The sequence below is a fragment of the Dicentrarchus labrax genome, unplaced genomic scaffold (assembly GCF_905237075.1).
Source record: "Dicentrarchus labrax unplaced genomic scaffold, dlabrax2021, whole genome shotgun sequence".
NCBI classification, from domain to species: Eukaryota; Metazoa; Chordata; class Actinopteri; family Moronidae; genus Dicentrarchus; species Dicentrarchus labrax.
The window spans coordinates 27,092,499-27,110,287 of NW_026136718.1; the positions used below are offsets into that span (position 1 = coordinate 27,092,499).

General features: G+C 38.1%; 1 protein-coding gene across 3 annotated transcripts in view; it reads right to left on the reverse strand.

The window, feature by feature from the left end:
- Positions 1-17,789, reverse strand: part of si:ch211-51h4.2 (uncharacterized) — an 86,557-nt gene that overhangs the window by 60,586 nt on the left and 8,182 nt on the right. For 2 of the 3 annotated variants that reach the window (XM_051377811.1, XM_051377809.1), the window contains exons 4-7: positions 17,052-17,120; positions 16,586-16,685; positions 8,585-8,723; positions 4,649-4,714 (exon numbers count right to left, since the gene is read on the reverse strand). In XM_051377811.1, the coding sequence (XP_051233771.1) occupies positions 4,649-4,714; positions 8,585-8,723; positions 16,586-16,685; positions 17,052-17,120 (374 nt within the window). The remainder of the gene's footprint in view (positions 1-4,648; positions 4,715-8,584; positions 8,724-16,585; positions 16,686-17,051; positions 17,121-17,789) is intronic. The other variant, XM_051377810.1, reaches the window with a different exon arrangement.

Below are 17,789 nucleotides of genomic sequence, written 5' to 3' on the forward strand. Positions count from 1 at the left end.
AATGTATGGAAGAAGACTGAAACTAGAGATTGAGACCATAAACTCCTCAGTAAACTGTTCATTGAGCGAATAAATCAAGCGAGAAGTCGGCTCATTTCTCCAAAAACACTGCATGCTATTGGAGACCTGGAAGCTCTGTCCATTGTTTGGACAATGATTTAAACCAAAGTTATTCAGACTGAATAGTGCATTATCATACGGGTGTCGCTGACTAACTCCTACAGCACTCTCAAGTCACTGAAGCAAGAATCAATGCAGCGCCGTTAGCCGTCTCTTCAAGTAATTGTTGTCTCCCCCTCCACCTCACACCTCCTCTTTCCCTCTCCCAAGCCTATAATTACCTTTATCAGTTAACAGGACTAATTTATTTTGTCATGCCCCAGTAAATACTTAACCCAAATAATATTATTCAAACTCTGCAGGTCGGTCGGGTGGCTTCACTGGAACGCCTGGGTGCTTCGTTATTATACCGCCTGCTCAGCGCCAGGGGAGATGCTGTGATGCATTGTGGGAGTGGAAAGGGAGGGTTACTGGAGTGAAAAAACCTCGGCAGCCTCCTTTGGATAAACCACCTTATTCCTCCTCCCCAGGGGCAGCAATCAATAGGTTACTGCAGGTCTCTGCACAAAAACTCTCCTTTCAATCCCGCTGCTGCAGGATAGTGGGTGTCTTGGAAACAAACCCCACAGAGATCTGTAAGATTTAAAGCTTACTGAAATTCAGTTTCAACAGCTGGTGAACTTAAATCTTATAATCTTACGCCTGACAATTAATACAGTTGGTACAATGTGCCTAAACTGACCAAAACTTTGAATCATCTTTCACTACTTATTTTTAATATTTCAATTCATATAAAATACCAATAAAGAGGAGCAATTATTACTTAGTTTAAACCAAATAAGGGAGTCCTTTCCTTGTAGAAAGTGATAATTTAGTGGCTGATGACATAAAAACCTACCAATTATGTAAGAAAATGCTGAGCACAATGAAAAAAAAAAGAATTTCAAATCTAACTGTCATTTTCATTACACCAGTTTTGTTATCAGTTTCTATATTTTATTTTCAACCCAAGTAAAATTTGCTAATACATCTATTCACGCCATTACAACTTAAACATATACAACATTTTCACTGGAAGAGGGCATACAAGGAGAAGGCCCACAATATTTACAGCTTAATTTGTTTGGCCATATCCTTCAGCAGGATTTTGTCTTTATAATGGGAAAGGGAAAAAATTTTTTTTTTACTGTTGTATCTGTAGGATCGATACAATATCAACTTGGGTAGACTTAACTGTTGCTCTCCTGCTGAAAACAACATCTGGTTTGTCATGCAGTACATTCAATACCATCACAATGTGAACACAGCAGAGCACAGATAAGAGATTTCTAGAATAAGAAGGAGCAACTTTGTTTACCTGGACTCTTTGTCCTTCATATCAAATTTATAGGCTAACATTGAAGAGCCATATGTTGGTTCAGACTGACAATGTGCAGTATTAATCATAGATTCTCTAGATTCCCTAATTCTACACTGTTCTCTGTTGACCCTGCATGCACCCATTGCACATCGACTTCTGAACCCTCATTCATAAACGTGAAATTCTACTATAACAGGAAACAGCCAAGAGTCAAAACTGAACATAAATACATATAAATACACTTCAAACACATTTAAAATAAATCCTTATCCAGTGTTTGGCTTCCAAAGCTGTGGTTTGTTCAGTGAAGTATTATCAGCAAATTATACTTTAAGTATAAAAGTAAAAGTACCCCTTTCTGAGTATTATATTACTGTGTATTATTTGATTATTATTCTTGATGCATTATTGCGTAAGCAGCATTTTAGAGCTGGCTGGCATTAATAACACCACAAATCAAGCATAAGCCAGCAGCACTGGTAGTGAAAGCAAACAGATCCATCTATGCACTTCTCAATTCTCCATTTTCTTTATGTGGAATCCATAGCTAGCCTAACTAGGCAAACTCAAGGCCAGTACCATTGAGGTTCAGCAAAATATAGGAGGAAAAGTTTCCAGGTCAGGACATAACGTATGACGCGCATTTTAATGACGAAATCTCACATTATACAAATGGAGAATGTAAGAATCACGTTAGGACTACAACAATAAATTAAACGATTATTCATTTCCTTGGAATTTTTTGTGAAAGCAAAAGGGAGCCACTGGAGAGGGGCTGAAGAGCTGCAAGTTGCCTGACCTTGCGCTAAAGTAAAGAAAATACAACCATTTTTTAGGTGATTATACGAAAACATATTTACATTTGTGCCAATAGATCCTCCTAAATGTTACACACTGGACCAAGTACAGCGCTTGACTAAATGTACTGACTGTGACTGAGTATCTGTTGACTGAGGTGAGATCGCTGTGTCTACTTATAGACTATTTTAGCCTTGGAATTGAAATCTTCATTTCAGTGGGAAAAAAGTGATCCATATACCCGACAGCACAGTAAAAATTGTCTGGCTTAAACAACACAACAACATATTATCTGTTATCTGTACAGAACATGTCTCCCAAAAGTACTGAGGACCAGACAGCTACAGTCTGAAAACCATTTGATTCATTTCATCAAGTACATTCATACATTTAGAAATACTGACTAAATAGGCCAGTTTACCCTTTTGAAAGTAGCGGCCACAGTGTTAAGTGAAGTGCGTGACAGGTGAGAAGGCCTACAGCTAATTATTCATTCAGTATTCATTAGTAGAGATTTAAATTTCAGACTAGGGTTAGTCATCTAACACAGAGAAAAAAAATCCTCACCATCTGATAATGGAATATTTTTGCCGCAGGAAACATCTCTGCTGTGTGTTTGTTTGCTTTAATTAAAAGGAATGCTGTAAGTTGGTGCAACGCTTTCAGAGCCTCCCACTCTAGTGGGCAGCTATCATCTCTTGGGGTTGCATCAGTTTTTAAAAAATTCAATTCGAAGAAAAAGATTTTATTGTGAGCTCATGTATCCTTAAGCAACACTTCCCTGAAGTGACCCTGAATTCACTTTCAACTTTTTGCTTTTTGAGAAATGAAAGTGAAACTGAGGGTCAGTGATGTTGGAGACAGAAGGGTTTTCTTAATAATCCACCTCTGATATGACAGTCTGAAAACCTGCACTGATGTTTGGATTTTCTTTGCATACTATTTATCTTTTCAGTGATGTTTTTCACAGCTCAAAGAAGTTTCCTTACATACAAATTTGAATGACTCACACACCGTTAAGAGCAGCTAACCTTAAAAACAATGTGATTTATATGTAGGTAGAAAACCAAACTCAGAATTATATTCTGTAATTTCTAAAACTTAGTTAACTAAAACTTAAAAAATAGTACATTTTATAGTTTGTTGTTTATTTGGATAATACCCAGCCTCTAAAACTGTTTTAATTGCTGTATCTATCAAAAGATTATCTAAAAATGTCCTTAGGGGCAACTGGGCTCTTAAGTTTTAATCATTATCTAATACAGTGTCAGCCTTAGGAATATTTATATGTAGAGAAACCCTTTGCAAACCCCTTAGAAATCCCAAGAGCCAGTTCTGATTTGGACCAGGGTTCTGGTTGATAAAACAGCAGGATACTCTATGCTCTTAGGCTAACAAATCTATTCAATTTAGATAAGCAGGCTTCTCATTTTTAGCCCATAAAGACCATTGCTTCTGTGGGTTTAAATGACACACATTGCTGACGGGAGATATGTAACTTAGTAACAGTAAGGCAGCAGTTCATTAACATACACTCGGCATGCCTGTTCTTGGCCAAATATCATTTGTGAGGTAAAAGCGTCAATCCTGAACATCACTCTGAATCTGCAAGAGGACAGTGTGTTGTTGTAGTTAAACAAGACTAACAGAGCATGAAAGTGAAATGATCTCGTTTACGTTGCCTGCAATTTTTCCCTAGGAGGGCCTAAAGTGAAACTTAATGGTGGGCTACAGGCCTAAAGCGAACACCTATTGTATTGTAAAAAAATCAAAATGAACCACTACACATTGGAATGACTTTACTGTGATTTCACTGTGAGTTTGTGTCCTGTAGCTTATTCAGGTCCCTTCACTACTGAGCAAACCTGAACAAGCTACAGGCAAAACACATTGTTCACTCCCAATAAAATCACTCCAGTCATTCCAGTGTGTGGTGGTTCATTTTGATTTTTAATGGCATGTTAATGTAGTGTATTGTAAAGATGCAAAATAGTCAATGGATCCCAAGTTTCCTTAATTGACTGACTTCCTGCGCGAAGGGTCACTCAAAGATAATGTCAAAATAATTCATTATTAAGGATTTTACATATTTAAAGGACATTTGTACCTCACATAAACAGTACAACAGAATACACAGCAATTTATATTAGAATTGGTTTTTTTTAAAGTCACCCCCACTTTGGGCTGCCCTGATCTAGCTGATTACATTGGTTCCAATGTCCTACCTACATGTTAATTCATATCTATAATATAAGCTTTCCATAAATTTTAAAGTTTTAAAGAGTTCGGTCTAGACCTAGTCTATTTGAAAAGTGTCCTGAGATAACTTCTGTTATGAATTGGCGCTATACAAATAAAATTGAATTGAATTGAATTGAATAAATGCTAAACAGCTCCAACCCATGTAACTGTACACCATAAGTTACTTACCTGACATTAAGAAGAGCAGCAAAGGCCTCACTGCCAGCTAACACATAACTGATTCCAATAGAAATACTGGAGAAAGAATAGGAAGAGAAAGAAAAAAGAGAAATAAGACAGGCAAAGAAAAAGGGGGTAAGAAAAAGGAGAGAAAGAGAGGTTGTTAGTAGATGATGACCAATCACTGACTAATACTTGTCAGGCTAGCACTCCTCTGTTTTATCATACATTAAGATGTTGCCTCATCTTAGTGCCTGAGGCTATATGAACAGCTATGAGATTTAATTTTAAAATCATTCCTTGTTTGCAGCGCAGAGCCTTGATCCTCCACAAATTCTCTATTTAAGATTTGCTCAAAACAAAAGTTGCCTTTGGGGGCTACTCAAAGCAAATGTTTTGCTTGTACATTTCCCATGTACTCTGAACATCACGCATTGACATCAAGCCAGAAATCGTTTTGCAAAATGCTTCGCCTCCATAAGTGAGCCGGATGTTGCTGAACATTAGAAATCAGTGTTTTCACTGCAGGCTTCAATCCAAAGTGAATGACAAGACAGGTTTTTGTGGCTCAACATCTGTTCTGTTCCTTATAACTTTAAGCCTCTGTAATCTCTCAACAGTTGGTTGTTAAGAGGGCAAATCCATTAGCAGTTTCTCCAGACAGCTAAGGGTTATTTTACACCCAATCTTTCAAATCTCCTCTCTTTCAAATTTTAAAAGGAAACGCCAACAAATTTAGAAAGTTTCATCTATGGCAGTCTCAGCCGTATTTTGGAACAAAAATAACTTAGCAAAGAACAGAGGACATGTGACCTCAAAGAAGCTGTGTGAGGACTCAAACTCATATTTCCTGCTAATTTGGACTCAGACGCTCTCCCCAACTCTCTAGACATATGGAACCTTGTCCGGCAAAAATGAGCATAATGATCCTTCCTGCCCTCTTTATATCTCCAGCGTAACATGCTGTAACACCTGAAATATTAAATAAAAAACAAGGAACAGCTTGGTTGCAGGCAATTGTTTTCTTCATGCAATGCAGAGCCTATTCACCTATATTAGTACTGGATCAGGACTCGCTATCAGCAGATATTAAATGGGGATTGGGGGCAAAAAGACTTGATTGGGAGTTTGGCATTTATACTGTGGCATTGCATTGGTATCGTGAATCTTGGAATTTCACTGGTATTGGCCTCAACTACAAAATTTCTGGTATTGTGACATCCCTAGCTGGGAGACCACAGTACTTTACTATTGGTCAATCTTCAGTCAACAAGTAAAAACTGTCCATCTAATTTGTAATAGTATGCAAACTCTGATATGCCTGATACAACATTTAAAAAGAAGAGAGAAGAATCAGAATCTGTGAAACACAGAATCAATTTTCAAATTATCCATCCTAACACAATACATAAGAATGGGTAGTCCACCATGAACTTCCAGAACAACTTCGGCATTTCTTGCCGCATATTTCAGTTCAGTGAGAGAAAATTACATCAAGTAGTTGACAATTTATAACAAATGGTTCACAGTCAGATTTGGCAAAAATGGCTCTGCTCTTTGACGTAGCTCTCAAAGAATCTGGACAGCGACGAGGATTCTGCTGAGACTAGTCTCCCCTTAATAAACATACTCATGTACAGTATGTAGCCAATAGTAATAGCCAATGCTTATGCTGGTGCTAATGGATATCCTATTAAACTAATACTGTTCTAATATGAAATAATTATAGGTAATTATTACAATTTGTGTCATTAAACAATTAGTTTTGGTATTCCTAACTTATTTAAAATGCATGTTCACTGTGAATTACATGCATTCATTGTGTGTGTGTGTGTGTGTGTGTGTGTGTGTGTGTGTGTGTGTGTGTGTGTGTGTGTGTGTGTGTGTGTGTGGTACAACAGCTCCACCATGTAGGGCAGTACATAAAGACCAAGGGGTGCCAAGGGTAAAAGTTGCAGGTCATGTTTTGTGCAGTGTCTGTGTGAATCTGTGTGTGTGCAGTTGAGCCTCGGCATTGATCGATCACTAAGCCTCCTTGAACACAATGAGGGAACGATCGATTGGCCAGGTGTTATAGAGCTGCTTGCACACTGATAACAAGACCTTCCACCGGCGAAGCTAAAAGCCCTGTCCCCCTCCCTTGCGCCCGTAAGGACACACACGTCGACACACAACCCTTTCCTTAAAGCTACTGTTTTTACCAGGCTAGTGTAGCGTAGAATGTCTGCAGTAGCCACAGCTGGTCCTAAACAGGTTTTTGGGTGATGCATCAGTGTTTTTCAAAGTAAAGCCAAACAGTCAGCCAAAACAACATTAGTTGGGACTACTTGAGAAATTAATAATTAACACAATCATCAGACATCAGTTTGTAGACTACGTATACTTGTACGAGCGGTGACGGCACTAAGAACATTACCTCAACCACAGCGGTCTTTTGATTCAGTGTAATGCAAAGTGTAATATACTAGCGGTCACAGGACAGAAAACAGTGAGTGAAAATAGTTGTGAACAGTGTTCACCTTAAAAAGTGGGTGGACTGCAGATGCTGCAGCAATGATCATATTTTATCAGCATTTGGCTCAGGCTTGTAACTCACAATATCACAAGACTTTGCAGCAGATATATTAAGTGATATTAAGTCTAAACCTCAAGGACAGTTTTAACACAAGTCTGGCTCAGTTGAAAGTAGTTGTCCTACTCCAGAACACTGAAAATGAAATGACTACAGGTCTCTCCAACATTGTTACATTAAACATGCTCGGATACTGCACTGTATTCCAGTAACAATGACCCAGCAGGATAGACTTGGGCTATAACAGAAACTATGTGACAGGTCAGGAGTCAGTATTTTAGCTTCAGTCTGTATTGATCTGTGGCACTGTTGTTTGTCCACATTATATTTAAAACAAGTCATGGAAGCCTATTTTCACCACCTCCAAGAAATAAATAAAACAGCTTTTGTATTGACTGTATTTTCCCATAATTATGACTTATGTCAAAATGATGGCATAATGTAGGTCAACAAAAATATGTTTGAAGTTAAAGTTTTTCTAAATGCTGCTAACTGGCTAACCTTTAAGTACAATTCCATCATTTATTTAATATTTATTGTAGAGTCAGAGTCAGACAAACACTGTTTTGCCTACAGCTACAGGTACATAGATACCACTATTGAAACAAAAATAATGTCAAAAATTATAGAAACGATAACTAGGCTAAATAGTTTATGGATTCTTCTGGACCAAGTAATTATTATGATAATAGTTTGATTTATGAATTTATTTACATACTGTATGGATAACACTAAGTGTAATAAAGAGGGAGCATAGTTTTGCCCATTAGGGTAATAAAATAGTCCCTCCTTTTTTATTTAAGGGTCAGTTGCTGGAAGCTGCAGAGACGAGCTTTCTTGTTGCACAGGGTTACAGTATTTCAGACCCTGTAGGGTGTCTCCACCAAGTTCACTTAGAAGTCAGCTGAGCATGGACTTTTTAAGCAATCATATTTTACAACATGTAGAAGCTAATACAAAGTGTATTTTAACTAATTTAGTTTTCAGTGTTAATATAAAACTTGTGTTGATCAGTGTTTATATATAATGAATTTATACCCCTGTGGTAATCTGTTGCTATAGTTACAGACACGATAAATTGAAGAAGAGGTGGACCCAGCTTGTGTTTCACTCCAACATCTTAAGAAACATTTGCTTTTTCACGTATCTAGCAGAGGCACAGCAACACTTAGCATTCAGTGGGTTCATGTTTCTGGCCTGCTTTAAAAACAGCTCAGTCATAATGACGGAGGTTGAACTTAAAATACAGCACAAATGGACATCCACCCATATACTCTCTTCTACTCTAATGGTTATTTACTGTCTGATTGGTAAATGTTGCTATGTTGAGATCCTGCTAAATTATGGGCTTCATCATCACCATGGTAACTTACAACTGGAAGAGGAGGATGCAGTTAAAGGCGTGGCTCATGGGCCGGGAGAGGAAGATGTAGCCGAGCAGATGAAGGTTGGGCTGCAGGCACTCAGCTTGGTTGTGCAAAGCTACTCCATCTGACTGTAGTAAACCGGTATCTGAAAGACACAGACAGACGGATGTATAAGGCTGTGAATTCACTCAATCCCAAACTGACCCCAGAATGACCTATAGCTAATGACAATATCATCCAGACTCTCATTCTGACCTCAAATAAAGTAGAACAATGACTGCTGACAAATACGGTCAACGGCATTCATTTTTAGACATCAGCTTAGAGCAGTGCTTCCCAAATGTAGATAACCAACCCAGTCTCACTGCTGCTTGGTCAGTGGCCCTTTGCCTCAACATATAACACTGTAGTTATCCCTTTAGTGCCATTTTTGAGTAACAAAATGCACATATGGAGGTGGTGGGGTGGATAGATGCCTCAAACAATCACAGAAGACTGGTGTCCTATGTGAAACCAAAAGTAAATCAATTTTTGTGCTACGTTGCATATTTATTCTTGCTAACTTGACCACAGAGCCCTGCATTTCCAGAAACAACACTAAATTGGCACCTGCAGCGTCATGTTTTGAAGCGGAGGGCGGTGGGTGGGGAAATTTGACAAGTTGTAAGTGAGAACATGTTGCGATGACTGGTGACCCCTGATAACAGGTTTTGGCCTCACTGAAGGCATGGAAGTGAGTCTTTCTTCACAGATTTCATTTTAAGGAGTCCTGGAGAGGTGAAAATATCCAGTATTTTATAAGCAAAAAATAATTCTTGTAAACCCTAAGATTTGATTTATCCCTTGTCGCACATATAATTTGAATGGTTTTTGTGGCTATGAAGAAAGCAGGGAAGGCTGTCATCACAAGAAAAAGATACTTTCACACAGAAAAGGAAATGCAGCTACAACAAACAGCGGGAAATTGCTTATAACTGGATGAAGCTGGTGGAAGGCGACTACTACAGACTATCGCACAAGACCATTATAAGAACTGTGAAACTTTAGCTTCTTTTTATGCTTACTGTATTAACTTGCGTGAGCAAGTGGGAAATTTGCATTCAAATAAAATAGATTTGTTGAGTCTTTCACATGCTGTTGTCTATTGTGTACTACTGACTCAACCAGAGGGTAAAGCTTAGAGATGTTACGAGCTACGGGCCAGAATAAAAATGTTTATTCCTTTAAGTTAGACAGACAGTATATCAAGATTTTGAGCACTGGTAAAATGTCTCAGACAAACATACTCTTTGCCCCACATTTGGTTTGTTGGTATATGGCCACCTTACCCCCCAAATGATCCCTTCCCATCTTTTAACCCCTCAGTAACGGAGGGAACATGGATTCTTTGTTTCAATGTTTTCTGGAGATAGAGACAGAAATGATGAGAAAAGTAGTAAATAAATCTGAAAAGAATGACGATCAACGGTTTGTTTAGATGATCAGGCTACAACCATGCTTATGTCACAGTCCCTTGTTGCCAACCTCAGCTCCACCATGTCATTCATCCTAAACTATTAATTGCAAGATTATTTAAGCTGCCTTACACTGCGGACTTATCTGAAGTTGAACAATGTTACAGCTGTACAGCTGTCACAGCAGGTTCTGTTCTTCAAGTAACCCGGGGGGGGGGGTTGCATGGACAGACGGAAAGCTTCCAGAACAACAACCATGCAGCCAATCATAATTGTACTGCCTGTTTATGGTGTAATAACTTTGATGTAAGTGGTCCTGGCAGAGTGTACATTATTAAACATGATAGTCAAAACAAGCATATTAAATTTATGGCAAACAAGCATGTTAAATTAATGGCAATGCAGAAAACCGTTATATAAGAGTAGGACATGGAAACAAACACACCGCCATCACCATCTGCGCCAGTGCTTGAGTTTAAATAAAATAGGTGCCAGTCCTCTACACCAGCAACTGCTCAGCATGCACATGCAGCTTTTATGGGTGAGAGGTGCTTTTGTCTTATTTGATTATATAATGATGGCTTGTTTATATTAATGGAGACAAAGTCCAATGTATAACATGCAAAAGCAGTGGCGCTGCATTCACAATTTTACTCAGTACAGATGTATTATCAGCAAATTGCAATTAAAGATGCAGTAATATTTTTTATTATAATATTATTATTGTGTTAGAAATCTCTACATTCTGGCCATCACTGATATTAGAGTGTTCAGTCAGTAACATGGCTCTTCCACTCCCTCCTTTCTGCAGTTTTTTTTTTTTTTTTTTTTTCCCCTCTTTTTTTTTTTATAAAGAAACTCCAAAAAAGTTTTTTAAGGGGGGGGGGGAAAATTTTTTTTGGGGGGGGGGGGGGGGGGGGGGGGGGTGCTAACTGCAAGAACGGACAGGAAGTTAGCCAAAATGCCGATTTCACTTACAGCAACAAGTATGAACAGCAACATTAAATTATTGGATTATTTTTAGTGATGCAAAAATGTATAAGAGGTATTGCAATAGCAGCTGTAGCTGGTTGAAGCAGTGGTAACTTCAACTACCTTATATATTGTTGCGCAGTTTATAATAATGCATCACATTTTATACTTTGAATGTGTTAACTTAATCTTCAAAGTAACTGGTGAGTAAATATTCTTACCCTTATTAGCAGTGCCAATAGTACAAGACTACAACAGAGTCAGGGTGCTGCTAATGTGCACACTGGCTCACTAGAAAGGCTCTGCTACACTTAATAAAACAGAACCTAATTAGCATCATTGTTAGCACCTGTTTTTCCTACTGTTACATTTAAAAATGGCTGCTGTGATATAAACGGATACGTGCCCATGGATTTAAGGCCTATCACTGACAATGAGATATGGCAAGTTACATAGACAACAAATGAGCCATTATACAATATAATTTTTCCTATCAGTGGGATAGCCCAAGCAGCTAAGCAGTGTAGGCCTAAGAAGCCACTGGTCCATATGATTATAAATCCGTTCTTAAATCATGGTTTAAACCCTTTGTGAAGCTTTCAGCATAAATTGCTTGTAGGCTACGCTCGAGCACACTGGACAAGTTCAAACAAAATGTTTCAAACACTTTTCCTGTCACAGGAAAAGGATCAAAGCAAAGTTTAAAAAAAAAAGAAGCAGGTATTCTCAGAGATAGCCTCAAGAGTTATGTTGTGTTTGGGGAATATGTGTAATAGTCCATTTTCTTTCCAGTAACTCTTTATACATTTATGTATGAATAAACCATTGACTGCATAAAGTGCTTCAAAGATTAAAGTAGGCAACTGTCAAATCCTGATTAAGTACTTTATTCTGCCTTTCCTTTCCATTTCCAGAGTTTGAACAAACTGTGGAGCATTTACCTCCAATCTATGACTGACCCTGTCCACACATACAGTACCTGGAGAGATCAGTCACAGATTCAAGGCAGAGCAGTGCTTGATGCTTGAGGCATTTTATGACCGATGAATGTTTATCAGTCATAATCCTCCAATGACAGATCTACAGCTATTATCAGAGTTTCTATTCCAGGCCACACGGGGGAGGGGTGTGATCAATGACAGCATTTCTTAGAAAACGAGGTCAAGCTATGAATGTCATTGATTGTGGATATGTGCAATGTGTGTTTCTTTCTATGTATGAACCTCTGAAAATAGGCAGTAATGCATGTGTGTATGTATGGCTACCACTGAGAATTGTAATGAGCGAGCTTGACACTTTATTAGTAAGTGACAGGATCATCCTAAAATAAACCTCATCGCTAATCCACCAATAACCACGGTTGAAAGGTTTTCTGCATATTGTCTGATTTCCCTGAGGGTCTGAGAGTGTAAATATATCTGGATAGTGTTTGGCCACACGATGCTTGTAATGTAGATGATAAAATTAGACGAGTGTGCAGGAATATCAAAACAAGATTTTGCTATTTTTATTCTGCAGATCTTCGCACATTCAAGGAAAAACAACTTTTAACTTTTGTTATTCTGTATATAAAAGATGGCTTTGTCATGCTTGTTGCTCATCCAAAGGGCAAGCACTAGCTACACTGGTGCATGCACACATACTCACCTATATACAGTATGATAGATGTGCACCTTTGGCAACTATTTAATGCAACTGGAGTCAGAGAGCCACTGGACAGGAGAGAACCCAAGCACACATTCAGTCTTCTCACAGAATGAAGTCTAATGCTCCATGGATAAGGTGACAATGCTTGGATTTTTCACCTTAAAAGGGGTTTTATTGTATAAAAACCACTAAAGAGACACTAAATAGTGTTTAAGGTATGATAACTACTGAATTATATTACCATGAATGCATCACCACTGAGGAAATAAATACCTTTCAAGTTAGACAGTGGCTTTTTCAAATGTCTGTCATGGACAAATATAGACCAGTTGCTAATAAAGACTGGGAAAACTAAAAAAAAAGGGGGGTGTGGAGGTTAAAGTATATTCTGTAACATTTCAATTTTCACAGCATTCATTCCATCAGTACCACAGATTCTAGTCATAATCTGCTGCACATTTCTTTTTAACAGAAAAACTGTATTTACTGTAATTCCAGTTGCTTCTACAGTACATTAATCACTGTTAAAGGTATACACTGCCTATATACTAATGTTCAAATTTAGGGAAGGTTCAGCATGTATGTGTGTTAATTGTGTTAAATGTGCAAAATCAATAAATATATGTTTGAAAAAAAGGAATCCGATGCACACTTTATAAAATCAGTTGATTGCATCTTAGGGCGTTTTCACACATACCTCATTTGGTCCGAACCAAAATTGTAGGTGAGAAAGGTGCCACGGACCACGGTTCGGATCAAAAGACCAACATTTGGTCTGAACTAATGAGGTGGTCTCGGTCTGGATCAAACTGAACCATGGTTCGGTTCCTTTACAGTATGAAAACACTTTTTTGATGGTTTGGACTTTCGGACCAATTACAGGAAGTTAGGCAAACGTACCATAGAAGAAGAAGAAAAAAAACGGAAGAAAACCCCCGCCAGAACAAGCAAAAATGAGTCGGGGAAGTACGTGGGGAGAGGAGGAGATTATATGTTTATGTTGGTAGTAATACCATAATAACGCAATCGGGATTTGCTCATTCATTTTCATTCATACGGAAAAGACAACCCGCCAAAATGACAACACGCCAACGTCAGACGCACGCCCGTCTACTCACCAATCAAAAGGGAGACGCAACACACGTACGTGGTGACAACATGCCGTAGGTATGTCATGGAAAGTTCTTTGGTGCGCTAGCAAAATTACTATGTGAAACTGAAAATAACGGGATCAAATGTATGTGTAACGTTAGTCCGGACTTTTAGGTGTGAAAACGCCCTTAAACTAGCAGTGCGTCAATGTGAACCAGTGAATCTTACCATCCCTACAGTCTAGTCATACTCAATCTGCTGAACTTTGCAACATTTGTTTCTAACAGAAAAACTCTATCTATTCACTATTTACTGTAACTCCAGTTGCTTTTACAGTACATTGTTTTAATAACCACTGTTAAGGCACTATCAACGTGACTCAACACTTAAATCAAAACCATGCCAGGAAAGAGGGAGATAATGCCCCTGCAAACACACTGAAAAAACAGTGACGTAAAAGGGATTATAAAGAGTAGAAAGATTGCGTGGCAGTGGTGAGAATGATAGGACTATATAGCTATACTGATAGAATTGGTGCTGTGGAAATGTATTGTGCTGAATTAATCAAGTAAACATAGAGGAAGTATTGAGTTTGCATTACAGGGATTTCAAACTGCCGGCCTGGGGTCATTTCCGGGCCAACCACCCCCCTTCACCCGGCCCCACGACATGATGTCAAAAATATATCATAATCCAGGCGCAAAATTTATTTTTTCTAGTTGGTTCATACCAATTTAAAGTACCCATTAATATATACAATTAAAATAAAAACACAATTATATTTTAAAAAATGGTCAAAGGTGCCTGCAAATGTGTGCAAACAGTTGATAAAAAGAGGGAAGGTGTCAGTCCTTCATTTGTTGTTTTCCAGGATATCAAATTATCATATAGAAATGTATAGAAAATGCTAGTGGCATGATTTTGTAAGTATGATGTTAGTAATGGGAAATACTTGCAGTGGCCCAGCAGATGACAATACTAGCAGTGGCCCCAAGCTAATTCGAGTTTGAGACCTCTGCATTACAGCATCTACGTCAAATTAAAACGGTTGAAAAACTAAAATATGCTAAAACACAGACAGGGAGAATTAGGAATAACTTGTAACCTGGCAACTTGCCATCACCCTCAGTGTTCTCTTTTCCGGTGAATGTTTCAAAATGATGCTTATAAATACGATTTTTACAAATTAGGCTTCAGGGGGTGTGTATCTCGCCAACAGAGGCCTATTTGATTAATCTCTCACTGTGCAACCAGTGATCCCAAACATCAGATCAATACAATTTAAATCAGCCTTGTACCGAGGCATCAGGTTATGGTGCAATAGGATGCAACTCAATACAGTGTGTTGCAACAGTGTGGACTTTTGCACTGTTACTTGACTTGCCTTTTAGTTTTGAAACTGCCTGAAAGAAAAAACACCTCTTCATCTACTTAGAGAAAACTTTTAACAATTTGGAAACTAATTTTTGTCGTACTTCCTCATTTGTATATAATCCCTTTGTTAGACGCTGTACCACTACTATCTCTCACTGTGTAATCTTTGTTAGTAAGTAACATATGACATAGCATGTTTGCATGTGAGTGCAGGCGTGTGCTTTGCCATATTGGCTATTTGAAACCTTAACAAACAGTCGACAGCTTTTTTTGGATTGGATTGTACTGTAAATGCAGAGTGACAGGAAGCTTAAGTAGGCCCTGATGAGAGGAAAGGTAGCCTAAGAAGATACAATTCCATTTTAAATACGCAGGAGATGAAGAATAAAGATGTTTTGTGCAGACCAATTTGTGTGTAAACCACAAATGAATAAAGTTCTCATAGAGCAGGTTACTGGTGTAAACCCTAACACAATGGTTATTTTAACTTTAAAACATTTTCATTAGTGCTGTCTAACGATTCAAATATTTAATCGGGATTAATCACATTAATGTCATAGTTAACTCGCAATTAATCACACATTTTTATCTATTCTAAATGTCCCTTGATTTCTTTCTGTCCCATTATTTTTTCTCATTTTAATGCTCTTATCAACATGGAAAAGTGGATCGGCTTGCTTTGTGCAAATGTTGTTTTTATTGAAAACAACATTGGCACATACTGTAGTGTTCAATTTCACACTAACATTCACACTTGGAGCAAATAATCTCTCACACAATGTAACACTGTCCATCAATAAAAGGGTGACAAAAATACTAGACCCTTGTCCTCCACAACGTTAACAGGCCGACATGCAGTAGCCACCCATTTAGCTATGGCTGCAGTAAGTTTGTTCTTAGTTGTGGTATCCAAGTGCTTCTGTCTGAAGTCATCCATTGTCGCCTGGCTTTGATGAGGGGGCGGAGAATTCGCATCAGCTGTGTGCTGACGTGCTGCGATGATAGCTCAGTTCACAACGACAAAACACACAGATCACTTTGGTCTTGTCAATGGAACCATTTGGCAACTTTATAAAGTAAACTTTCCATTCAGAATATTATTGGCATCCATTTCGGCGTCTCGCGCTCGCCATCCACTCAAAACGTAACATCTACTACTCTTAAACAAGTGTGTGCAGCGTGCCTGTTGTTTTGTTTCCGGTCTAGCTAGATCCGGTGTGGTGTTGTAGTTTTTCTAACGTTACTAGTTGTTGCAACAGCATGAGAAAAAAACTACAAAGTGTGCTAGGCCAAAAAGAACGTTAATCTTGCGATAAAAAAAAGTTACGCCGTTAAAATGGGTTTGCAATAACGCCGTTATTAACGCGTTTAAATGACAGAACTAATTTTAATTAAATATTTGGAAGGCAAATGGAATTAATAGGAAGATTTAATAAGGAAGAAATGCTTTACAAAGAATGTTTCTTACCCGCCTCTGCATTTTCACCCTCGTCCTCATCCTCGTCCTCTGTGGGTGCCGGATCCTCCACGCCCACCTGATCCATCGAGATACATTCGGCGACACCTGTCTAAGATCAACACAAATCAATCTTAAATTATAAAAAAAATTGCCTCTCCTACCATCAGCTGTGTAAATACTATGGGTTACTTATTTTTAAAATATCATATTGGCTGAAAACAAATCCATATTGTGCATTTCATTTTTTTACTTTTTTTTTTTTCAGTTTTACATTGTCTGGTTTGACTTTCAGGAATTTACTGTCCTATATCATCTTTTAAATTTTTGTTCACTCAACCCTTCTGCAAATGAGCGCCAGTTATGTCTTACATTGTCATTAGTGCTCTTGAATGTGTTCCTACTGTATCAAGTGTTCTCTGTGTTACCAACGGAGCCTGAAAAGTCAAAATGCAGGTAGAGAGCTTGTTCAGCTTACCTTCAGAGATTCCAGCTGAACCACCTGACATTTCTGAAGAAGTTCCACAAACAGGTAGATAAGCAAAGCCTGCATGACATAGAATGGAAAATATATATATTTTCTATGTATTTGATAGGAAAAGCATCTACACATTCAAATGTATCCATACTGATTTATGGAGCCAGCTTTCAGTGAGGAGTTAACAGGAACTGGCTCACTTGATGAATCCTAATGTGAAACACCTGTGCCATTACACCATGCAAAATCTCTGGGAACTGCAGTCCCAAGTCACAGACCGGCTGGGGGGCTTGCATGATTTCATAATCCCCACATTTTCATCGCAAAAAAGTCACATATATCTTAGCAGAAAGTTAAAAAATGTTGCGTTTACTTCACACAAGAGCAGCCATTTTCCCGTTGCCATGGGAACGTTATGAAGTGACGTAATTACGCAACATCATCGAAAAGCTGCAAACCCTGCGATGAAAACCTTACAGTTGTAAGTATATTAGTAGTATGTAGATTTACGTTACAGTAAGAGATTGCACTTTGTGCATTGGAAGCACTTATTTTAACAGAAGATGTCTGTTTTATATAGCTACCTCTGGAAAACAGGAAGCACACATTTTATTTATTTATATTTTATTTATTCATTTTTACAGAAGTTGTAGCATATTCCTTTTGTAAAGCTACAGAACTTGTTTGACTCATCAATATTTTGTAAGTTTGAGCCATGTGTTTATTAAGGTCTGAAAT